This window comes from Miniopterus schreibersii (assembly GCF_964146895.1).
Source record: "Miniopterus schreibersii genome assembly, chromosome: 11".
Classification (NCBI taxonomy): Eukaryota; Metazoa; Chordata; class Mammalia; order Chiroptera; family Miniopteridae; genus Miniopterus; species Miniopterus schreibersii.
The window spans coordinates 753,634-779,620 of record NC_138111.1 but is presented as its reverse complement, the minus strand read 5'-3'; the positions used below and the strand labels follow the sequence as shown (position 1 = coordinate 779,620).

The window sequence follows — 25,987 nt, the reverse complement described above, 5'->3', positions numbered from 1 at the left end:
GGTATTTTCTACACCAGCATGAGCAAAAACATATATGAGGAAAATATAAGACACTATTCAAAAGGTAGGTAAAAATTTTAAGGCATACACTATTTTAACCAAGATTACCAAGGCCTCTGTGGAGAAAGAAGCGTTAATTAAATCATTTCCTGACCGTCAGTGGGCGACAAAAACACCAGATGTCGAGCTGCCTCAAATCACATCTATAAACTCGATGATGTCCCATCAGAACTCCAGTCAGTGTCCCAGCCAGCGTGGCTCAGTGGCTGAGCATCAACCTAGGAACTCAGGGGTCACCGTTTGATCCTGGTTAGGGCACATGCCGGGGTTGTGGGCTCCATCCGCAGCAGGGAGCGTGCAGGAGGCTGCCAATGGATGTTTCATTCTCATAGCCACATTTCTCTCTCCCTCTCGCTTCCCCTCTAAGACTTAATTAAAAATATGTATATTTATAAATAAAACCAAATCCAACATCATATTCAATCCACCAACAATACTATTCAAAATACCTAACCAAAAATTACAAAATATTGCCCAGTCGAGTGTGGCTCAGTGGTTGAGCATCGACCTAGGATCCAGGCGATCGGGTTCGATTCCCGGTCAGGGCACATGCCCGGGTTGCGGGCTGCAGCCGATCAATGACTCTCTCATCATTGATGATTCTATCTCTCTCTCTCCCTCTCCTTTCCTCTCTCTGATATATTTAAAAAAAAAACACAAACCTTTAAAATAAAATTACAAAATATGCAAGAAATTGGGAGAACCCATAATGAAGAGAAGAGCTGGCCAGTGAGACACGATAATGACAGGATGCTGGGACGAGCAGGTGTGAATGTTACACGCAGTTATTGCAGCACTGCTGATTTAAAGGAAAACACAGCCATGGAGAAATACAGGAGACTTCTAAAAGAGAAACACAGTCTCTGCAATGAAATTCTCACGTGGTGACACTGACAGCGGACCAGACAGCGGGAGATCGGAGACTGCAGACGCGCCACAGGCCTGTCAAAGGCAGCAAGCAATCTGCGGGCCACAGGAAGCAGCAGTCTGATGCACCATCCTTAGAGGACTCACCATGGGAGGGAGTAAAATATACACATTTGAGGAAGTCATGGCTGAAAATGTTTTTTGCCAACTATTTTCCAAATTTGATGAAAATGATAAAATCAGTGAACAAAGAACCTAATGAACTCCAAGAGAGATAAGCACCAACAAACCAGACCAAAGCACAACCATCAAACTGCTGAAAATCACTGGTAAAGAAAATCTTAAAGCCGGCAAAGAAAAAAGACAGAGCACATACAGAGAAAGAGGTGAGAATCACAAGTTTCTGGTGAAACACTGAGCCAGCCAGGAAGCGATGGAACAGCTTCAAACTGCTAGAGTAAAAACTGTCCTCCTGGAATTCTACAGCCAACACAACACCCATCAAACAGCATTTCCGAACAGACAAGAGCGGAGAAAATTAGTTACCAGCAGAAAAGTGCTCAAAGAGTGTTAAACACTGTCCTTCAGGTGGTCGGGCAACAATCCCACATGGAAACTTATCTAGGCAAAGGAATCCAGAGCACCAGGAATGACAAACATTTAAGGAAACAAAATAACAGAAAACTGAATGCTTAAAGCAAACATAGTAACAATGTAGAAGTAACATTCGTAGAAGTAAAATCTGTAACAGTAGCATAAAGGACAAGAGGGAGGAACTAAAACATTATACACTGAATAATAACACTGAAAGGGTAGACTGATAAAGATGAACACTGTAAGCCCAGGAGCAAACACTGGCTGGGGGGGGGGGGGGGCTCATAAGACGATAGTGGAGATGATAAGGAGGGAATCATAAGAAGTACTCAGCTCAAAGGAATGCAGTGCGAGGGAAAAGGAACAAAAGGGGAAAACAGGAAAAAGGACAGTATGACCCAATTAAAGCAAAATGAACCGATGGCCCAAACACTCTAATAAAAAGGCAGCAACTCTCAGACCTGATAAAAGTAAGAACCGGCTGGTTATGTGGTGTCTATGAGAAACCACTGCACGCATGTTTAGAAGCAGACAGGTCAAATGTGAAACTGGGGCTACACTCTGCAGACACCAAGCAGAAGGAAGCTGGATTGACTGTGTACACATTCAGTCAAGTAGACTTCAGACAAAGGGTTATTACCAGTTTGTAGATGACATGACCATCTCTACAGAAATTCCTAAGGAAGTAAAAAAACCTATTAGAAATAATAAACTAGTTCAGCAAGGGCGCAAGATATGAAATCAATAAACAAAAACAAATTGTATCTCTCCAGTATCAATGAACAAAACAAAAGAAAATAATTCCCTTTGAAATAGCATCAAAAATATAATACTTAGGAATATATTTAAAGAAAAAAGTCTAAGACTTCTGCACTAAAAATTACGAACATTACTGAGAGAAATTACAGAAGACTTAAATAGAAAGACACCCCATATTCATGGGTTGGAAGACATGGTATTGCTGAGATGGCCACACTCCCCAAATTGATGTCCAGATTCAACACAGTCAACATCGTAATTGCAGCTGGCTTCTCTGCAGAAATTTACAAGCTGATCCCAACACTCATATGGTAAGTCAAGGAACTCAGTATAGGCAAAATACTGAAATAGAAAATAGAGCTGGAGGCCTCACAGCCCCCATTTCCACACTCAGTGCAAAGCAGCAGCAATGAAGAGAATGCGGCACCAGCAAAAGGGAGACATCTGATCCACGCATAGAACTAAGAGTCCAAAAACAAACCCTCATGTTAACAGACAACTGAGGACAACTCAATGGGGAAAGAATGGTCTCTCCAACCCATGGCGCTGGGACAACTGGTTTCCCACATGCCAAAGAACAAAGCTGAACCCCTACCTCACTCCATATACAAAAATTAACTTTAAGTGGATCAGAGACCTAAATGTAAGAGAGAAAACTATAGAACTCTTAAAAAGAAAACATAGGCATACATCTTTGTGACCAGATTTCTTAGATGTTGCACCAAAAGCACAAGAACCAAGGAAAAACCAGATACACTGGGCATCAAAATTAAAAACTTTCGTGCTTTAGAGGGCACCATCAAGAAAGTGAAAAGACAAGCCACAGAATGGGAGAAAATATCTGCAAATCACGTCTGATAAGAAACCTGTATCTAGCCTGGCCAGCTTGGCTCAGTGGGTGAGCATCGACCTATGATCCAGGAGACCGTAGTTTGATTCCCGGTCAGGGCACATGCCTGGGTTGCAGGCTCCATCCCCAGTTGGGGGCGTGTAGGAGGCAACGGATTAATGACGACTCATCACTGATGTTTCTATCTCTCTCCCTCTCCCTCTCCTTCCCTCTCTCTGAAATCAAAGATATATTTTTAAAAATAAAATAAAAAAAGAACCCTGTATCTATAACAAAAACCAATAACCAATTTTAAAAACAGGCAAATAACTTGAATAGATACTTCTCCAAAGAAGATACACAAATGGTTAATAAGCCCATGAAAAGATGCTCGGCGTCAGCAGCAGGATGTGCTGTCAGACAGGTGGCAGGTGCCAGCAGGGGGTGGGGGACAAAGCCACCCCCCCTCGCCCAGCGGGAGGGTACAGAACACTGTGGCTGCTGCGGGCCTGTCTGCGGCTGCTCCACAGGGGCTCCGGCCTGGGCCAAGTGTGGGGGAAACGGCACCTGGCACCATTCACCACTTCTTTTAGAAAAGGCCGTGAGGGAAGCCAGGGAGGACACTTCCCAAGCTTCCAGTTTTATCCTGTCCAAGACACACTGGGCGTCATCGTGTTCCTGTGAGAACTGTGAGGTGCCGTCCTCTGGCGCGAGCACCCTGTGCACCCAGTTTGTGAGGTGAAGCACCCTAGTGGCTCTGGCTGTGAGGGATGTGAACGAAGCTGCCGGAACATTCGTATAACCACTCAGTCTCTCTTCTGGGTGGACGTGGGGTGTCTGCTTCTCACTCTTTGATAGTCTTTTCTTTGTCTAGGCCTTCCGCATGCCTGTTCCTGGGGAGGGAGAGATGAGGAGTATCGAGGCAGGGGCAGGCCCTTACCTTCTTCTCTCAGCAGCTCGGTCTTCATGCAGCAGTCCTGCTTGGTCTCCCCCTTCGCCGGAACTGCCTGCTAAAGAGAAACCACTGTCAGTCTGGTGCCTGCACAGGCAGACTAAGCAACTCACCACCGTGACTTCTCTGAAGAGAGTCCCACCGGAACCAAAAACAAGTCACAGGTCACAGTTCACTACGGGTGGCCGGACAGCTCGGACCTTCCAGGAGCATCAGGACACTGCCAAGGGAACTGCACTGCGCCTGAACTCTGGTGCGGGTGTTAACGAGCAGTGGGCTATGCGCTGCTAACACTGTGATGCCCCTGCACTGCCTGGCTGCTACACAAGTGCTCCAGATTATTTCAGAGTGCGCTCTGCTGCCGACAGCGACCCACCTAAGTGTCTAAATGTCTCAAATGTCCAACGACCTACCAAAGCTCCAGAAACGGATGAACAAAGTGACCTGGGTCCCTGGTACTGGTCTACCATACGGAGGCATGAATCGCAAAGGCCTCCTGGAATGGCTGAGACACACACTCTTCCCTCTGGGAAGGTCTGCCTCTGGTGGAGACATGAACAGGACACACAGAGGCTCTGACCGGGCCCCCCAGGCGCAGCAGTGGCCACAAGTCCCCGCAGAAGGAGAAGGGGGTGCCCAGCCCACTCTGGGGGGGCCAGGGGATGTGGGTCCTCCAGGTTTCCCACTGAGAGCTTCTGAATCCACAGGCCTAATGCCCATGATACTGTGTAACTGACTCCACCAGGGCCGCGGCCAGCATCCAGCACAGGAGGCGGGCAAGGAGGGCCTTCTCTCCCCACAAGCGAGATGTTTGGTTCTAGCAAAAGCCAGACGCCGAGCTCTAAGCTGCCACTTGCTTGCTCTCTGCTTTAGATGCTGCCCACCCAGAACCTGGGCCAGAGGTGGCATCATCCCTGCAGCAGTGCTGAATGCAGCACACATGGCACAGGGCTGCACCCCCGAGCTGGGGCTCTGATGGGACACATCTCTAGGCCAGGAAACTTCGGAGATGGAGAGTGCTCTGTCCACCCCAAAGTGTAAGCTATTCTGGACACAGCAACGCACTAGCTAACTATGGAAAGGGCTGGGAGAGGAGGAACGAGCCCTTTCCGTGTCGAGTGCGTTTCCTTTTTCCTCTTTTGTCTTTCTGTTTGTTCCCTTGGCAGGAAAAGGAGCTGGTTCCTAAATCTGGAAAACACAATTAATATAGTCGTCCAGAATTTACATTTCAGGGATTCTGCAATATCAGAACAAACTCCCTTTCCATCTGCCACTTAACCCTTCCCTGGACTCTCTGCAGAGAACACCAAGGGTGCTACTCCCAGTCGCTGCCTGGACAGTCTCTCGCCTCCCATGTCTTACAAGGAGTCCAGACTAGCACAGAGCCCACCCCACATCCCGCTAACAAGGCGACACTGATGCTCCTCAGGAGAGGGAGGCTTTGTGTTCCCTCCCCATTGCTGGACGGGCCACCGCAACTGACAGCCCGAGACTGGCCAGCATCAGCTCCATGAAGCCTGGGGACAGGGCACTGACAGCATAGCCACACTGTAAGGAGCCCAGACCACAGGAGAGGCCACTGAGGCCACAGGAGGTCCGGTCAGCAGCCACAGAACCAGCGTCAACCACCAGAGGTGCATGTGAGTGAGCCTGCAGGTGACACCTGCCCAGTGCGCGTGTCTTCAGGCTGAGACCCCAGGCTCATGGGCCGTGAAGCCATCCCCTCTGCCCGTGGCTTGCTGGCCCCAGGAGGGAGAGCCAACTAGCACTGCTGTTGTTGGGCATGAAGGGCCAGGGTAGAGTGGCCACCGACGACTGTCACAGTGCTCTTGTCCTTTCCCTGCTGCAGGGGTGGAGCAAACACAGCCAGGCCTGGCCCTCAGACCCCACTGAGTGAACAACTTACCCATGCGAGCTTCCCTTTCCTTGACTATCGGGTCACAGGGGCCTGCCCTGAGCCCCTCTTCCCTCCGCCCCCACAACAGCAGCTTCCTTTTTTATTTTAAATTGATGTCAGAGAGAAGAAGGGAGAGGGGGAGGGAGAGAGAAACATCAATGATGAGAGTCACTGATTGGCTGCCTCCTGCATGCGCCCTACTGGGGATAGAGCCTGCAACCTGGGCATGTGCCCTGACCGGGAATTAAACCATGACCTCCTGGTTCATAGGTTGACGCTCAACCACTAAGCCACGCCGGTTGGGCAGCAGCTGTTTCCTTTGTATTTATTTTTTAAATTTTCACCCAAGGATATTTTTTCCATTGCTTTTTTCAGAGAGAGTGGAAGGGAGAGAGAGAGAGAGGGAAGAACATCAATGTGAGACACACCAAATTGGTTGCCTCCCGCACTCGCCCCAACAGGGATTGAGCGTGCAACCAAGGTGCGTGCCTTGGCCGGAATCAAACCTAGGACACTTCAGTCCACAGGCTAATGCTCTAACTACTGAGCCAAACTGGCAAGGGCAGCTGTTTCCTTTTTAAAAAGGCTGTTCCGGCCACACTGAAAAACTATGCTGGGCCCACTCCCAAAAGGGTGGGCAGTCCAGAGGCCTGGGCAAGAGGCACATTAGCCCTACTACATGGACATCTCCCCTGGTCTGCCCAATCCACCCCCGACTCAAAAGTGGAACTTTCTTCAGGCCCTTCATGAGTGTGCACACCACACCCCAGGAACGTGGGCTGTGCACCCCACATGGCCGCTCCCTCAAGCCAGCTTCCTGGTGCCCATGGCCTCATTAACTAGAGCCAGAGCATCCCTCACTCCTGCGCAGGACAATCAGTGGGGAACGCACCAGGTGAATGCACAGGTCGCCAGGTTCCTTCCCAGGCGTGGAAGACACTTAGGTCTGGAAGAATGTTTTCTCATTGTTTCCTATTGTAAGAACCTCCCAAAATAAAAGAGCTGATGGGAAAAATCACTTACTGACAAACGCCATCAGGTATGTCAGGGGCGTGTGCACACTTCATGAAGCCCTGAGGGCCTGCCCCTCGATGCTCTGGCTCCTTGAGCAGTGATACCAGCCTGGTGCTTTTCACAATTCTCATTTTATGCCACTTCCAAAGTCTCCCAGAGCTCGGCCGCCTTCTCATCAGTTCTGCCTATTTTCACTTCAAGAGCATCAGCAATTTCCTGTGAGTTTTTAGTAAACTGTGCTCCATTTATAAGCCATGGAAAGAGAACAAATTTAAAGCTCTGGCATTAAGAACAAAACCCACCAGCCAAGGAGGCAGAGGGCTGTGGTCCGACTGGAAGGGATGGAACTGCTGGGCGGCGCCAGCCCATTGCGATGACCACGAGATGCGCCACCCGCCCACTAGATGGCTGTTACAAGGAGATGGACCATACACGTGTGGAGGAGGCTGTGCAGAACTGAAGCCCTCACGCACTGCTGGCGGGAATGCAAAACGATGCGGCTGCTGTGGAAAATAGTTCAGTAGTTTCTCAGAAAGTTAAAAAAAAAAAAAAAAAAAAATACCAGGTGACCCAGCAATCCCAGTGCTAGGTATATACTCCAAAGAAGTGAAAAGCAGGCACTTGGCCGGGTAAACATAAATGTTCAGAGAAGCACTATGCAAAGTGGCCAAGAGAGGGAAGACACTCGTGTCCATCGACAGATGAGCAGTTAAAGGAAAGTGATATGTACAGACAAGGGACTATCATTCAGCCGGAAACAGGAATGAAATTCTGACACAGGCAACCACACAGACAGACCTTGAAAACATTATGATAAGTGAGATAAGGCAGACACAATATGACTAGAATTGTAAAATTCTACTTATATGGGATGGGTAGAGAACAGGTAGACAGGCGGGCAGATTCAGAGACAGGCAGGGGAAAGGGAAGTTATTGCTTAAACGGGTACAGTTTCTGCTGGAGGTGATGAAATGTTTTAGAAATAGTGATGATGGCTGCACATTGCACTGTACTTAATGCCACCAAAAAGTACACTTAAAAATGGTTAACATGATAAAACTTATGTTTAAGTATATTTTATCACAATAGAGGGGGGAAGATTGAGAGATGTGCCCACACAGCCCTATAGATGCAGGTGGAACCTCTTTACTAGGACCATGCAATTAGGAAGGACTACTTCAAGGGAGAGATGTGATGGATACGTAACAATAAAACAGAAAATGACATCTGTGTAGTAAAAAGAGGCACATAGCATGACAGTGCTAATAGGGTGACACATACATACCCTGTTGAAAGGTACAGAGTAACTTCCTGGCGTTGTGGCTGTGCTGGTTCAGTGAGAGTCTCTGCAGAAAACACACTGACATGTGGGAGTGATGGGGCATCTAGGAGGCAACTGAATCTCAAACGGATCATAAAAACCCTTCCTCATACTTGCAACTTCTCTGTTAAGTTTGACAGTCTTTCAAAGAAAAACAGCTTTATAGACAGAAAAACAGTTATTACTCTGTAATTTTATTTTTTAATTTAAGCAAGGGGAATTGGAAAAAATTTAAAAGTGAGAATTACCCATAAGCCACCTACTTTAACATTTGTGTATAATCTTCCAAACACTTTTCTGTGCAAATATACTCATGTGATCGACACAGACTACATAAACAGGGTACCACACAGACTGTTAGTACCAATATGAATCCGTCTCATCAGAGTAGAGGCTGCAGATACCCCACTGTGGGGGACACAGTGTCCACTGTGAGCTACCCCGCCACACACAACCCCACTGTGTGGCTAAGTATAATAGGTTTACTATTACTCAACTCTAGAAGGAAGAGACAAATAATAACTAGGAACCAATGTTTTAAAGAAAGACAACGACAAAAAGATGGGCAAAGGAATTAAACAGGCATTCCCAAATGGCCAACAGGCACGCTCAACCCCACTGGTAATTATAGACAGCACAAAGGGAAAACACGTCCCAGCTCCTTCTATGAGAACAGTACTACACAGAAAACAGAGTGGCCAAAGATACATAAGGAAACTATAGAATGCAAGGTTGGTTTAACAGCTGAAAATCAATGTAATAAATGTTAATAGAATGTAGGACAAAAACAACAGTGATCATTTCAATAGATGCAGAAAAAGCATGTGACAAAATTCTTTCATGATAAAAAATTCACCCTGATAAAGAACATCTATGAACAATGCTCAGTGCTTCCCCCTAAAGTTGGGAACCAGCCTAGGAGGTGCCACTTAACTCTGAACCACACTCCGGGGGCTCCAGCCAGTGCCATGGGGGGGCAATACAAGTAAGAAAAAATGAAAATCACCCACAATCCTACCGCCAAGAGTAAACCCCTTAGCATACCCCTTACAGGCTTCTCCACTAGGAGTACATCAGACACAGGTTTTTCATCCACCTGGTAACAGAGTCTACGCAAGTGTGCCGCGTGGCTACACTCCACTCTCCAGCTGTTACACTGCGGCTGTGGCGACCCCTGCACGCCTGGGTCAGGAACTCTCAGTGAGCTGCACCCTCACACAGGCTCCAAGTCCTGGCACCTGCATCGCCACTCCACTGCTACCTCCTTATTTTAGACATTTCATCCCTAAAGGCCTGGTGTTCGGGACAGACCATTAACTCATTTTCTAACGCCAGTCTCTCTTTTTCAGCCTGATGTCTATTCTGCAGTTAAATTACCTTTCTAAGGCTGTGAACTTACTACATCTTCTCTTTTGTTGTTAATCCCCACTCAAAGACACTTTTCCATTGCTTTATAGAGAGAGGGGGAGGGAAAGGGAGAGCGAGGGGGAAGACATCTACATGAGAGAGACACATCAATTGGTTGCCTTTGGCTCCAGCCCTGAAGGGGTGGAGCCTGCAACCCAAGTATATGCCCTTGACCAGAACTGAAACCAGGACCCTTCGGTCCACGGGCCAACACTCTAACCACTGAGCCACAGTGACCAGGGCTTACTATAATCTTAAAACACACAGTGCTCCTCACGACCATGAGCTCGGGCTCCCACTTTGTAACACAGCAGGACAGGTGCTGCAGTGATCGGTGCCCAGGGTGGATAAGCCGTGCCCAATGGCCAAATCCAGCCCAAGCCCATTTTGCACTTCCCACAAGCTAAGAATAGTTTTTGTTCATTTTTTTAACTTATAGAAATAAAAAAGAATATGCATTTCAGACCATTTGTGGCCTACACACCTGGCCATTTACAGAAAAAGTCTGCTGACCCCTAACCTGACCCAATGATTTTCTGGTTCAGAAACAGCCTGTGAAACACGCACGCGTCAACTGCACTGAGCTACTGAAATTCCTCGAGCGATGCCCTGGAGCCTGGGCCACAGCATCTATCTTTCTTCAGCTTTTGCCCTTGAAGATCCAACTCTGCCACAAAGGCCTGCCAGGCCCCCACGGCTCCTCCAGCTCAGGGCCTGCTGCACTGTGCCTGCCTCCTTCTTACAAGGGGCACCCTAAGAAATGGAGCCTGCGCTTGTCCATCTTTGCAACCTGCCCCCAGCACCCTGGCACATAATGTGTATTCTGTGACTCTCTGAAGACTACATTTTACAACGCTGATGAAACATAAAATGCAGGCCCTGGCATCAACAGATAACTCACGCACTCAGAGACCACAGAGCGCTGCACCGTAAGCCCACAGCTGAGCTGAACGTGCTCTTAAGACCAGAGAAAAAGACAAAGAGAACAAAAGAGAAGGCCCCCAGCTGAATCAGGGAGCTTCTGGGGTGTCTGCCAAGTATGAGCGTCTGAGTTAGGCTGCAGTGTGGGGGACTGGGAAAGGGAGGGGCATGCAGAGAGCTGGTGCGTTCTAATTTCTATCATCTTAATGGTCTTTGATAGATGCTGGCAAAGGTTCCAGTCCTGTTCCATTTCCTTGGGCTCCTAGAACCTGCTCTCACCACTTGGCAGGGTGAAGACAGGGGCTCACCAGCTCCACCACTGACTAGTGAATGGGGGCTGGGGCCCGGGACTCAGAACCAGGCCTCAGGAGTGACTGGTGTTCCCAATGCTCTCCCTGCCAGCCCATCCCTGTCACCCACTTCTAACTCTACCTCGAAGACAGCGGGGGCTCAGGCTCTATCCCAGAACAAAGGTCGCTTTGCTCTAGATCCTTGGGCACCACAGGTTCCTGAGGAAAATGGTCGGCAGAGGACCCACAAGCCACAGGCGCTCTGAGCACTGGATGTGGGCTGCACAAATAATAGGTCACCACAGACAAGCTATGCTCCCTGTGGGTCGTGCTGCTAGGTTCACAGCAATTTTGTCATCTCTGCCCTCCCGACTGATGCATACTTCGCAGTCACTGCCATGAGAGGAACAGCATTAAGATTTCTTGATGTGAGAAAGAAGCTGTAAACACTGGCAGAGTAGGGTGCAGACTCCCTGAGGACAGCACGTGCCCCAGCCCAGGCAGAGCAGCAGCCCAGCTCACTGCAGCAGAGCAGCCCCAGGCTCTGTGAGGCCAAAGGGCAAGTCTGCACCTTTGAGAGGTGCAGTGGCCACAGGCGATAAGTGACCCTGACCTCTGGACAGTCCCTGGGCACATCCTCAGGGCCACAGCTTAGCGCGGCTCAGCTCCACTCCAACCATGGTGCCACTTACAGGGCCCGTCTCTCCCGAGGGCACCTTCCCATCCGAAGAACGTGGGTCAGAGTTATACACCAAGAGAAGGAAGAAGCCTACTCCTTTTTCAGATGTAACATGAGCAGCCATCCTGTGTGAAACACCAGGAACAGAAAGGCAGCCGCAGAGAGGGGTGGAGCCTGTAACCCCAGGAGGGACATCCAGGTCCCAGCACATATACAACAGGTTCTGAATAGGCATCTGCTGGGAGGAGCTTCTATCCTTCGAGGGTCTCCCTCTCTGGTGAGTGAGGCCACCCCACCTGAGAGAAGACGGCCCTTTGCTAAGCACCACAACTTAACAGCAGATCACCTTAAAGTAGCAAAAGGTGATTCCTGCAACACTGCCCCCCGCTGCCAGGAAACCTGCGCCCCGAGTCAGCTCTGCGGCTCCTTAGAGCAACAGTGCCACCTGGCGGTCACCAGACTAAGTGCAGGAAACCAAATCAATGGGTTAACTACTTTCCCTAATCATCTGAAGACCACATTCCCCCTGGCACTGGAGACTTTTTTTAAAAAATGTCTTTATTTATTTCAGAGAGAGAGGAAGGGAGGGGGAGAGAGAGAGCTGAAACATCAATGGTGAGAGAGTCACTGGTTGGCTGCCTCCTGACGCTCCTGACCGGGGATCGAGCCCGCAACCCCGGCATGTGCCCTGACACCGAATCGGACCACAATCACCTGGATCCTAGGTCGGTGCTCGGCCACTGAGCCAGGCCAGCCGGGCCCACACTGGAGACTTTTTAACCCTTCCACAATACTGCTCTGTGACAGTGCTGCAACAGCAAGAGGCAGACACGCATACAACTGAACCTCATCCAACCCCATCCTGACAAACAGGCCAAATGCGGAGACTATAACCCAAAGCCCCGGGGCCACTGAGGCACACGACACCAATGGGGAGTGTGTCCCGTCTGAGGGGAGCTCCATGAGAAACAGGGATTCTGTCCGTTTCACTCATGACTGTGCCACCAAGTCCTTCAGTTTACAACAAAACAGTCCTTCTCAAACTTTCCAGTCCCAGGACCAGGTTACACTCTGGAGTATTTACAACACAGAGAGGTCTTGTCCTCAATCCTTGTCACTTCCTTTAAAAATAACAACAAACCCATTATATGTTAAAATAAATAAAATACTTTTATGAAAAGTAACTACTTTTCAAAACGAAAATAGACACGAGAGTGGCACTGCTTTCCCCGTCTGCAGGGACCTCTTCCGGCGCTATACAGTGGATGCTCTGGTCTCTTGAGCCCAGTGTACCCGGTGTCGCACATCACACAGGCAGCCTCTGGACGCGTGTGCTCTACACGTGACAGCACAACAGGGAGGAAGGCCTATGTCCCCCCATTAGTATGAAGACAGTTTGACCTTCTGGCCCCAGACGGATCGGGGCACCCTCTGCTACAGTGTTTGGTACTCAGTAGATGCTAATGGAGCTTTGCTGAGTGGAAGACAAGAGACACAGAATGGGCTGGATGGAGGGTCTGGTAAGAGGACGGCAAGGGGCGGGGGAGGGGGCCTGGCTCAGCATTGCAGGTCATAGGATGCAGCATAGGATGCAGGTCCTGGGTGCAGAGCATTATCTAAACTCAGGGTCATCCTCCCCCAGGTTTTTACAGTACTTTTTTTTTAAAGTAATGAGCACTAATCATATGAATTAAATTGCATATAAATGAAGGTTTCTAACTTTGTTTACTGCAGTGCTAATTAATACATGCTCATCATTTAAAAACTTATTATATTCCCAAAAATGTAACAAAAACCACTGTCAACCCCACAGTTCAGGCTACCCAAGTTAACTATTGGTGCATATCTCTCTGGCTTTTTCCTAAACTTAGTAAGAAATTTTTAAAATGTGAGCTCATCTCTGAAGTACACAAGTGCTAACAGAACAACAATCGTGCACAGGAGACCCTCACAGACCTGTCATGGACACTCTGCAAGGCACCCAAGCAGCCAACGCGGTGGCCCTGGGAGAGTAGACCGAGCCCCCCACCCCCACATGGGGCCACTGCAGACCGGGGCCTGGAAGGAGGAGCCACAAACAGTGGCCCAAGATGAAGCAGAATATGAGCTGCAGGTGGTCCAGCCCCACTGTCAGAGCCTGACCTGCACCCCAGGGAAGTCCTGGGAAGGAAGGAGGGAAGGAGGGAGAGGAGGGAGGGAGGGAGCGAGGGAGGGAGGGAGGGAGGGAGGGAGGGAGGGAGAGACGGAGGGAGGGAGGGAGGGAGGGAGGGAGGGAGGGAGGGAGGGAGGGAAGGAAGGAAGGAAGGAAGGAAGGAAGGAAGGAAGGAAGGAAGGAAGGAAGGAAGGAGGGAAGGGAGGGAAGCAGCAAATTCGATAATGGGAGGCTCTGAGAAGGTTGCAGGCAGGGGGAGAAAGTTAGGCCACCAGCCCAGGAGAGCACCCCACCCTCCCAGCACACCAGGTGAGGGCACAGTCTTGGGAGGGAGAGGGAAAGGCATGGTGGGAAGTGTCCCGTGAAGGGAGAGGTGGGAGCAGGTAAGCTGTTTCAGACTCTGGCATCACCAGCCCTGGGCACTGCTCAGAGCCCCAGGGCTGTGTGACAGGAGGCCAGCAGGGGGCCCCACAGGCAAGGCCAGGACCGTCCCCTGAACACTCACCGTGCATACAGACAAACTTTGGAGAGTTTGGTGCAAGAATCCAGGGAAATGCCCTGGCTGGGTAGCTCAGCTGGCTGCAGTGTCATACCAATGTGCCAAGGTTTGCAGGTTCAGTCCCAGTCAGGGCACATGCAAGGGCTGACAGATAAGTGCATAAACAATAGAACAAGTCTCTCTCAAATCAATAAATCAAATTTAAAAAACAGGGAAATGGAATAAGCGCTGGTGGGGAAGTAGGATGAAGAGAAGTTTTCAACAGTGGGGTTCGAGCGCGTTTGTGTGCAGATGGAGCAAAACACTGGAAGTGGGGGGGGAGGTGTGGGGACAGGGCGGGGGGGGCAGGGGAGACGGGGAATTTGTGGAGGGACACAAAGGGGGGAGAGACATTTGGGCAGCACTCGCAGAAGGACCACTGTGGGCGGAGCCTGGCTGGCAGGCAGGGTGGAGTGGGCAAGTTCCTGAGCTGGGAGGGGCCCTAACTTCCTAGTGGAGCAGGAAGCAAGGTCCTAGTGGAAGTGAGCACGGGAGGCAGTGTGGCGGGTGTGACAGGCGCAGGGAACGTGTGAAGGATGCACCTGGCTGGTCACCTTGATCCCCTGCTGATCCCTTACAGCCTCTCGCCCATCCCCTGGCTCCTAGGACCCTCTCCACACCAGCAGCCACAGGGACCTGTGTACAGCTGTGCTCTCAAACCCTCGCTCGAGCCTCAGCCTCAGTGATGCTCGCCAGCCCATCCCCTTTATCCGTCCCCTCAACCACCAGGACTCCTCAATCTCACCAGGCAGCCTCCCAGCTCAGGGACTACACACTATTTTTTTCTCTCTCTACAGAACCCAAGCCCTTCCCTCTTCTAAATCTTTCATCAAATATCACTTTCATGTAAGAAATAACAGAGAAGATAAACTGGACTTTCATCAAAACTAAAAACTTTTGTGCTTCAAAAAAATGAAAAGTCAACCCACAAAATGGGAAAAATATTTTTCATATTAATATCATGGAAAATATTATTGGCCTATTCATAATATCAGGTAGAAATCACCCATGTGTCCATCAGCTGATGAAAGAGTGAGCAGTGTGGTCTGTCCACACCGGGAACTATGACTACACTGATGCCACCAAAACCTGGAGAACAGAGGGAAAGAGGCAGTCACAGAAGATCCTGCAGATTTACATGAAATGTCCAGAACATCCAAATCTATAGACACACAAGGTAGGTTAGTGGTTACCATGGGTTACAGAGAGGAGAACATAGGGAACGACTACTGATGGTACAAAGTTTCTTTCTGGCACGATGAAAACATTCTGGATTTTTGGCGCTCTGTACATGGACATACCCAAGTTTCCAGACTAGTAATTCTGGTATATAATAGGTAATTAATATACGATAGATGGATGGATGGATGGATGGTAGATGGATAGGCGAATGAGTGGGTGGGTGGGTGGATGGATGGATGGATGGATGGATGGATGGTGGGTGGGTGGGTGGGTGGGTAGGATGGACTGTTGGTGGATGGCTGGCTGGCTGGCTGGCTGGCTGGCTGGGGGGATGATGGGTGGGTGGGTGGGTGGGTGGGTAGGATGGACTGTTGGATGGGTGGGTAGATGGGTGGATGGGTGGATGGGTGGATGGATGGGTGGGTGGATGGGTGGATGGTGGGTCAGTGGTGGAGGGAGGGAAAGAAACTCCTCTTCCAGAAGGAGCCTAGAAGCCCCACGTCAATCAAGCCATCTCCCGTCAGCACCCTTCCTCCTGGTTATCTGTATCCCCACTGGCCTCACCATGTCTCCAAGGCAGAAAAGAAGAAATGTGTTCTTCAAAAGTCTATAAAGTAGCCCGGCCGGGCGTCGCTCAGCGGTTGAGTGTTGACCCAGGATTCAGGCGATCGGGGTTCGATTTCCAGTCAGGGCACATGCCCGGGTTGCAGGCTCACAGCCGATCAATGACTCTCTCATCATTGATATTTCTATCCCCCCCTCTCCCTCTCCCTTTCTCTCTCTGAAATCAATAAAGACATATTTAAAAAAAAAAAAAGTCTATAAAGTAGATGTGAGCTCTCTGCCTCACAGCACTCCCCCCCTTCCCTTTTGAAAGGAGCTCTGTGAGATGAAAATGAGAGGAAATGGGCTCTGCAAGGCCTCCTGTGCCACCTGATACAGCTCTGAAAAGCCATTTATTCTGAAGGTGACATGGTTTGGGTGGGCTCTTTTCTGGGTTCTATGAAACACCTTGAGTATCACAAATTCTACGTAAGACACATTCCTACAAGAGTTCAGGTGCCAAAAAGGCCAGACCACTGTGATAAACAGCCTAACAGCATACCTTTCCTCCTCTAGTTCTCTAAAAAGAAGATAAAATGCTTGACTGAATATATTAATTTCAAAACCTCACTACAGCTTTTACTTCACTTAAGCTTTTTCCCTTTGGTGACGCGGTCCTTTCTTCTCAAGGCCGTGGCCCACTGCTGATTCACCCTGCTTCGAGCAGAAGGTAATAATCTCCTAACCCTAAACACCTCCAGCTCTAAAATTCTCTTAAGATGAAAAGCAAACAGAGGCCTCCCCCTGGCCCTGCCTTCCCCACATGCCCTGCCTCCGCCCCACCTCAGGGCTGCAGTCTGTGCCAGGCGATGGTGTCCCTCCCTCCGTCTACCCGTTCCACAGAAGGACCTCTCATCCGAGGGGGAAAGGAAAGGAGGGAGGGAGTGGAAGGGGGGAGGGGAAAAGAAGGGAGAGAGGGGTATTAAGGGGGGGTGACAACGGAGACCATGGAAGCCAGAATCTGCTGCCGGAGGATACACAGGGCACGACCTTAAGGCTTGGGGAACCCTCTCCTCTAAAAGTACTAACACGCCCAGTGACTGAGGGGCTCACGTGAACCACCTCTGACCTTTACATCACAGGTGTTCAAACCAGTTCACAGCCTTCGCTCAGTGGTTCCTCTCAGAACCCACCCCCCAAAGCAGGGGGTCCCAGGGCAGGCAGGAGCCGTCCCTCTTCCTCATTCCCTTCCGCTGGCTGAGCTGGAGTTTCCTCAGAACTAGGAGGCCCCACCCTCTGTCCTGAGAACACTGGTCTAGACGGCGGCAATGGACCAGTGCCTCACTCCTGCTACCTGCCACTGCAGAATCCACTGCCCCACACCCGTCCCCCAAGACGTGTCGACCGCTTGCCTAGACTGGCTCATTTTTCTGGGGAATGGCTTAGAAATCCCAGGTGACAATTGTGCCTGGGTCTCTGCATCTGTCCACAGCCTCCCCTCTCGGTCATTCCAAGGGACATGGCGTCTCCCAATCAAATCTCAGCAGGCCATCGGACAATCTGCAATGCCCGGCACTCCCACAAGGCCAGCTCCTCTGGCCCAGCCCCTGCTCTCTCTCTCCCATCACGACCCAGTCACCACCAAGGCGATCATGAGGAGGGAAGGAGAAGACAGGGGCGCCTGTTAGCAGGGGGAGCAGAGCACAGGCTGGTTTCCCATCAGCATGACTGGAGAAGTTAGGAGCCTCTTCCCATCAGGACACCAGCCCTGCCTGGTTTTCAGGGCTGCAGCTGTGGGAGGACGTCCCACCCCCACTCTATCTATCAAAGCAGGGTTATGAATGGGGTGGGAGGAAGCGACCCCTACCGCCTAGGCCACACCTGGCCTGGGAGCACAGGTGTTAAGAAGGGCTGAGCTGCCAGGGAAGGGAAGGACCGAGCACCAAGCTCCTCCCATGGCCCTCTACCAGTTCTTCCCGGCCGGGAGCCGCTCACTGCGGCCAACTGCAGGCAATCCCAGTAGCTAACTGTGGCCGGAAGGGTGCCCTGGGCGCTCAGTGGCCCTTTCTCAGCAGTGGCAACTGTTTAATGAAATGGAGGCAGCTCCAGGCAGGGATCTTCCCCAGCTGGGGACCCACAGTGCATCCAAAACCCTCAGATTCACAAACATTCTAAAATAATTTTAGTTTTCTCATAAGGAGACCATTTGAACAACTGTATTCACCCTAAAAATGATGGTGGGTCCTTCTACAGAACCATCATAATAGCTTGTCCCCCAACAAAAAATGCTCCCCTTAGGGTCTCTTGGGTTCAGCTTTGTTTAAAAACATTGACAAATAAAAACCTAGGAAAGGAGTCTGAGGACAAGTCTGGGGGCACAAGCCCTGTCGTAAGGAACTCACCTTCTAGAGACGACAGCCCATGCTACAATCACAGAGAAGCACCTCGAGCTCGAGCTCACAGGCTCTGGGCTAGCTGCCTGGGGGTGGGTCTCAGGACCCACCATGCAAACACCTGCACCCACACCCACTCCTTTCACAGCTGTGCCAGCCCTCCAATCACATCCAAGCTGTAGCTCTAAATACAAAACAATAAATATGGAAGTCCTTTTTTTAAAGGTGGCAATATTTTTTAAATAGTGCACTCAAGTTTCATGCAAACAGCAAAACTAAAACACAAGTAAGATCTCCTGTCTTTAAGATGATATGAAAGTAAATACACTGACTCTGCATAATGCTCTTCACAGACCACCCGCTTTGTCCTTGGTGGGATGCTGGCGTGGACTTGGACCTGTGGGCTATGGCTGAACCCCAAAACCATCACCCACTGGGGGCTCAGTCAAAGACCATCAGCATCGAGTCAGAAAAATGAATGACAAGATATTCCTCTAAGTACCCAGATCCCATCCAGCCAAGAGCAAACTAGGGACCCACCAAACCCAGACACCAGACAAGACCTTGCAATGGGCAACCCCAGTGTCAACACACCCAGGGTCACTCACATACCGCCTGCCCTGCAGACAGACACCTAGGCAATCCCACCCCAAAGGTACAAAGCACAGGAAGGACAGGCTGCATAAAAGTAAACACACACGCTAATAACAATGTATGTAACTGCTCGCTCACTATTTAGAAAACACATTTAAAGCAACAAACACACCATTTCCACCTGTCAGACTGGCAAAAAGCTTAAAGTCTGTTAACACGAAAGGATGGAGAAACAGGCAATTCTCACAACTGTTGTCATTATAAGCTTAATGAAATCTCTTTGTGGCAATGTGGTGGTATTTATAAAGTTTAAAACATGCACACCCTTGGAGAGCAGTTCACCATAGGACAAGCGTGCAACGCTCTCCAACTCTTCTGTGATAAGATGCTCACTCAGACTTCGCTGGGCACGGGCCATGGTTTCCCAGCACACAGTAACTATAAGGGGGGAGGCAGGAGTGGAAGCAGGGGATAGAGGGCCAGTGCAACTGAAAACAGCCAGGAGGCCACTGGGCCTGCAGTGCAGTGAACCTGGGAAGTGAGAGGAAAAGATGGCAAGTAGCCCAGGTCCAGATGCCACGTAAGGCCGTCTTGGTCCCAGTGAAGAGCTTGGAAGCCACAGGAAGGCTGTGCACGGAGCAGAAACACTACGAGGACAGCAGCTCCTGAGAGTGTGGGGCCCTGGTGAAGCAGGGAGGCAGGAGTGGACCCCAGAGACAGGCCCTGTGCAGGGAGGAGGGTGGACTCTAGAGGAAGGCCATGGCTCTCTAGAGATGGTGCCCTCTCTGTGATGAGTGGCCACAGGAGCAGGCCCAGGTGGTGAGAGAGCTCAGGTTTCACACTGAGCTGTAGTGCCCATCAGCCCTCCACACAGTCAATACAACCCGAACCCAGAGGCCAGGCCAAGGTGAAGCTGGGGTCCAAGCAGCACTGGCTATGGTCCCTCAGGGTAAGGACACACAGGACGGGACAGGGACAGCTCTGGCGCACGTCTGTGCCTAGAGGCCAGGCTCAGAGGAGGGCCCTGCTCACAAGCCTGAGAAGAAAGGCTCATTGAGGCAGGAAACCAGAGAGTAGGCCACTCTGGAAGCCAAATGAAGAAAACTCATTGCTCCCTTTTCCTTGAATTACTATACCAAAAGCTATCGAGAGGCACAGTGAAAAGGCCGAGGCCTAACCAGTGGATGTAGCAATACCTAGGTCAATGGTTCCCTGCTCAGAACAGGCTCAAAGGGGCGAGCCTGGTGGGTCCTGGAAACAGCAATGATAGACCAAAGTTTGAGAAACTGAGGCTAACTTATAGAAAGGTAAGAAGCATATGAGCACCAATGCCCCACACTTTCAAAGCCAGGATGGCAGAATGCACGTACAGCTGAGAAGCAGCTAGGGCGTCCGATGTGCCAGCCCACCTCCATGCTCCGCCACCACACACACCTTTTGGGACTGCGGATGAAGACAGGGAACTGCAACACACACCCAATTGCTGCTTCAGCAGCTGGGCACAGGCCTGAGCCTGCCTTGAGATGGCCCAGCAGCCACAGCAGCCGGCTCACCAACTGCTGCTGGTTCATCCTTCCCCAGCCCGCCTTCCTCTCATCCACGGATGGGAGCAGTCCTGCAGCCTCCCACTCAGCCCTTTTCCTGCAGAATGAATCTCCTCCTCTCCCTAGACTACAGGATTCTCATCCTAGGAGGTCCAAAGTTAATGCCAACCTAGGACTTCTTCACGCCAGGGCGACACTGGCCACAGAACATGATGTGAGCCACAAGTGTGGTTTAAATGGCCCAGCAGCCACATGAAAAAAATAGAAACAGGAGTCATTAACTTTAACAAGTTCTGCTTTAAGCCAATGGGTATCCAAAGCATTATCATGTCAACATGTAACCAATATAGAATAACTAACACCAAAAATAATTAGAAACCCTGTGTGCATTTCACACTTACAGCACACATCAATTTGTGGGGACACATTTCCAGTGCTCAAGAGCCAAGCGGGGCTGTGGCCAGCCTGCTGGAGAGGGCAGCCACCTCTGCACTCCAGTCTGCACCCGTGCAGAAGCCAACCCTTAACCCTTCCCCAAGACTCCACTTGGAATCCTTAGCAAAGGAAACCTGCGGCCTCAGCCTGCCGCAGGAACAAGCACACAGGAAGGTTCCCTTAACCACCCCATGTGGTTGAGCATCGCCTCTCTGTTGCTTCTGAAAACTTTTTCTCTCTTTTAAGAGCAATTAAAGAGCAATTATAAAATCCTGTAAGTGCATGTCTTTTCCCAAAACCAGAGCACAGGACCTTCACGAAGACAGGCACATGCTCATTCTCACCTGGCTCCTAGTTCAGAAGCTGACACACCACAGGCATTAAATGTTTGCTACAAAACCAAACAAATGAATGAATAAATGGTTCCTGCTACACTTGGAAGCCAGTTGAGTTCAAAAAGGATTCACCCTTAGGCCACCACCACCACCAAAAAATCACAAGCCAGTTCTGGCTCCTTCTCCTTGTGCACAGATCACCCAAAACAGGCCAAGTAATATTCAAGGTGATGCTGGAAAACCAATAAAAGCTAAAGAAAGCCCCATCTTCGCACAGTTTACACCTGGCCACTGAGACAACGTCCAGAAGAGGCAAATCCAGAGACTGACACAGACCGGTGGTTGCCGGGGACTGGGAGGAGAGAAGAAAAGGGAGTGAATGCTAACAGGTGTGGAGGGTTTCCTTTCAGGGTGACAGAAATATTCTGGAATTCGATGGTGGTGGCGGCTGCACAACTCTGTGAATACAGGGAAAAAACTAAAGTGTATGCTTTAAAATGTGAATTTTATGGTATGTGAGTTATATTTCAATAAAAAGTACATATGCTCCTAGGCTGACATGGACTCTGGCAGCACTTGTAGGAGTGAAGACATCTGCAGAGATGACATACAGAAAACACGGAAGACCAGCACCAGCAGGGGACATGTCTAATGACACTCAGGGCAGGGAGCACTAACTCTGAATTCCAATTAAGCAAAAGGTTATCCCTCCAAAAATTCCAATCTTCTGATTTGTGGATCTGCATTACCAGGAAAAAAAACAGTCAATTTTAATATTTTTACTGTTGTCAATAAAAAATTGTGGAACTATCCTTGATTTAGCTTCTTGGTGCACAAAGCCTTTGCAGGAAAAGTATGTCGCTCAGGAACTCACCCTCCAGAGCCACCAGAACATGTCTGCCCTCCCTGTGAATGGCACCACTGCCCACTCCACTGTCCCAGCAAGACCTAGCATCTGGCCCACAGATGGTCCCGGTGTCATTCCCCTCCCCCCACCCGCCGCATCAAATGGGCAACCACAGGGAAGGGACCTGGCCCACTTTCTGGAGGACTGCAGCTGCTCTGTGAGCCACCCACTATCCACACGGCAGCCAGAAAGACCATCTAACATGCAAACTGACCACGGCACTCCCTCCTACCACCTCCCCACTGCCCTCAGCGAGAGAACACAAACCCTAGGCATGGCTGCACTGGCTCTGTCAGCTACCACAGGAGCTCCAGGCAACACGACGCCCTGGGAAGATGACGAGAGAAACATCCACAAAATACTTAAACAAGTGGTCTCAAAATACTAACACTCATAGGTTTCAACTGTCCACAGTTCATAAGGTTTATTCACCCACCACCTGGTCTGACTCATGACCACAGAGCAAGTGCACTAACCACCCGTCAGGGCCAGGCCAGGGCTCTCCTCCCCGCGGCCGCCACTCCGTGCTCACGACATCAGACTCACCCTCTGCGTTTACCAGGAGCATTAGGGTGCAGGCTTCAGTCTTCCCACCGACAGCTCTGATGTGCCCTCTGGGACTTCTTACTGACCTTGGAATGCCCTTCTACAGCACCTCCCCACGTACTGAGAGCACAGCGACACCTACCCCATGGAGGAGATGCTAACACTGGATTAGACGACGACAGCAGCAGGAGCTTGCAGGGCCCGCACAAGTGCCACATGGTCAACCCCGGGTCAGTTCTCCGTTCTCACCTCACAGGCTCCAGCCCTCACCCAACACTTCCCTCAGTTCTCATGCAAGTTCTCCTGATACTTCAGTCGCTTTGCTGGAGTCCCCAGCCCCCAGTGTGACCTCAAGGGTCTGGGCCCACAGACCTCTTCTGCACCGGGTGCAGGTCTGGCCTCTCTCCTGAACCCTGTAGGCCCACTTGGTGCCCAGCACTTGCACCTGAAGTTCTCGTAGGCGCTTCCAGTGTTCTAGCCCGGTAACTGACAACCGCATTCTTCCAGGTGCTCGTTTCTCTCACTCACCTGCTCCCCTCACCCTCCCTTCAAACATGCATCAAGAATCTGACCTATTCTTAGCACCTCAGCTGTTCCCCCTCTCGTCCAAACTCCAGCCTGTCCTTGGGACTCCTTCCCTGTCTCCTGAATGTCCTCCTGTGCCCACCCCTGCCCCACACAGCAGCCAGAGCACTGCACCCACCCACCCAAGCTCCTTCAGTGCTGCCCGTCCACTCGAAGTACAAGGCCTTACGTGGCCTACCCACCTCTGTGTCCACCACACCTCCACTGTGCCAGTGCCCTGCCCTGTCCCAACCAACAGGTGACCATGAACAAGGGACTCACCTCTTTGGCCTCAGTCTCACCTTAAGGCTGGGCTAACAGTTCTTGTCAAGCAAACAAATGACAGGTAAAATGCTCAGAGTACGCCCACCCCAGGGAAAGAAAGCTTCCTGCAATTCGAAAGGGCCCGCTTCATTTTAGTGACAAGCTACCTATTCGTTATCTTCTCCTGAACTAACAGATGGCAGAATTTCCTGCAAATGATCCTGGACATCACACACAGCAGGAAGAGCAAACACTCCCTGGACGGGGTGGCTCAGTGAGCGCCGTCCTGTGCACCAAGAGGTCCCAGTTTGATTCCCGTCAGGACACATGCCCAGGTTGGGGCTTGATCCCCAGCAGGGGGTGTGCAGGAGGCAAACAATTGATGTTCCTCTCTCACGCATGTTTCTCTCTCTCTTTCCCTCTCTCTTCCTCTCTCTCTAAAATCAAAACGTATTTTTTATAAAAGGAAGAAGAGCAAACACAAGAGCACCTTCTGGGAGGGAGCACATGTGATAACGCAATTCTCACCCGTCCCAGGACTTGGTGTCCTAAGGTTACAACCTTCATCCGAAGGCCAAGCCACTAAGCTCCCCTCCTGTGGGCCATCCGAGACTACTCATAAACGAAACCCACCAGTGCAGGGCAATGCTCCTACAACAAACACAGCGGCCAGACCTGCCAGATGACGTCCGTCACTCAGAGCTCGTGACAGCACTGCCACAGAGTGCTTCCACACACTCGAGGGACAGTATTCCATCGTCACAGGCTTCGCCCTACAAACAACGCCTGCCAACACCTGTCCTCTGCCTGCTGAGGCCCAGGAGGCTTCAGTGGTGACACCACAGGCCCTGCTTCCCCTGGACTGTGGGAGAGAGCAAGTGGGCTCCTCCCTCCCTGCAGGGTCCCTAGAGGACCCACAGGCCTCCTCTGAATTTCCAGGGAGGGGAGCCCCTCACCATAGCCTCCACCTGAACCCCAGTGACCTCAAGAACGCTAGCTCTCTGCCTAGGAAATGTATTTTTCCCTCAGCCCCTCCCCAACAGCACCTCAGCAAGGTCCTTGCTCACCAAAGCCTCACCCAGCATCCAGCACCTCTGGACAGCGTGGCAATGAGCACGATCCCTGCCCCTGCCCCTTCTGGAACGCCCGCCATGCTGCTCCATCCACCCTGAGGTGCCAGTGCAGACAGGGGATGCCAAATGGACCCCACGCTTCAGCCCCAGAGAGCTGAACGGGGAAGGGAAGCCTGCCCCAAATCCAAGTTCAATGCTTAATGATGACAAAACCGAAAAATGGCCCTGGCCAGTGTGGCTCAGGTGACTGGGCATCATCCCATCCACCAAAAGGCTGCTAGTTCGATTCCCGGTCGGGGTACGTGCCCGTTTCAGGCTCGAGCCCCGGCAGGGGCGTACAGGAGGCAGCCGGTCAATGTGTTGCTCTCATGTCAATATTTCTCTCTCTCCCTCTCCCTTCCTCTCTCTAAAAAAATCAATTAAAAACCTTTAAAAACCAAAACAAAACAAACAAGAAGGACAGCATACCTGGAGGAGGGAAGTCTGAGCCCGAGACTGGGGAGGAAGCCAGTGCGCAGAGCAGCACGGAGGACAAAGCAGCGCAACGGCCACGGCACGGCCGTCACCCTCGGCGGGGTTCCTGCCCAGGCCTCTGCGTGTCCCCAGGGTCACTGCGGCCTTCACCTCCCCACACAGACCGCAAGTGCCAAGCATGCACGAGAGTCCAACAGCCTCTTGGAAGACACTGCTTCGTCCACCGGCAGAGTGGGTCCCTGGAGCGCGAGGCCCAGGCAGCTCCCCACAGCCCAGGCACCCAGCAGAGTGGACGACGACCGAGACAAGCAGGAGGTGCGGTCCACCTTGTCTGTTACTCACACGCCTCTAAAGCACAGTTAAAGGGTCTGAAACAACAGAGACCAGAGACGCAGAGGATGAGGGACAAGCCCACCCAGGTCTAGCCAGTGTCTCAGCCACACAGTACTAGGCATTGCTTCGCTGGATGATCACACAGGCCACAGCAGACAGGGCCAGAAATGAAGACAGAAATCAGACAAAACTAGCAGCAGGGGTTACATGCTCCCTGGTGAGCTGTGCAGGAAGCCAGAAGACTCCCGCATCCCAGGGGCACCCGCCCACTCCAGGCTGGCCTGGTCGAGTACATCCAGGACCACGCAGGAGCCTCCCGGGTTTGCAGCTGAAACTGTTTGAGAGTAGGAAGCTTGAGTTTAACTGCTTCTCTGATTTTTTTTTTTGTTAATCTTCACCCGAGGATATTTTTTCCATTGATTTTTAGAGAGTGGAAAGGAGGGAGGGGGGAGAGAGAGAGAGAAACATTGATGTGAGAGAGTCACATCAATTGTTTGCCTCTCACACAAGCCCTAACCAG

The 25,987-nt window shown here is 50.9% G+C and overlaps 1 protein-coding gene across 6 annotated transcripts in view; it reads right to left on the bottom strand.

The window, feature by feature from the left end:
* Window positions 1-25,987, bottom strand: part of EHMT1 (euchromatic histone lysine methyltransferase 1) — a gene marked incomplete at its 5' end in the record, with an annotated part of 88,412 nt that overhangs the window by 50,843 nt on the left and 11,582 nt on the right. For 5 of the 6 annotated variants that reach the window (XM_081151975.1, XM_081151979.1, XM_081151980.1 and 2 more), the window contains one exon: window positions 4,050-4,119. In XM_081151975.1, the coding sequence (XP_081008101.1) occupies window positions 4,050-4,119 (70 nt within the window). The remainder of the gene's footprint in view (window positions 1-4,049; window positions 4,120-25,987) is intronic. The other variant, XM_081151976.1, reaches the window with a different exon arrangement.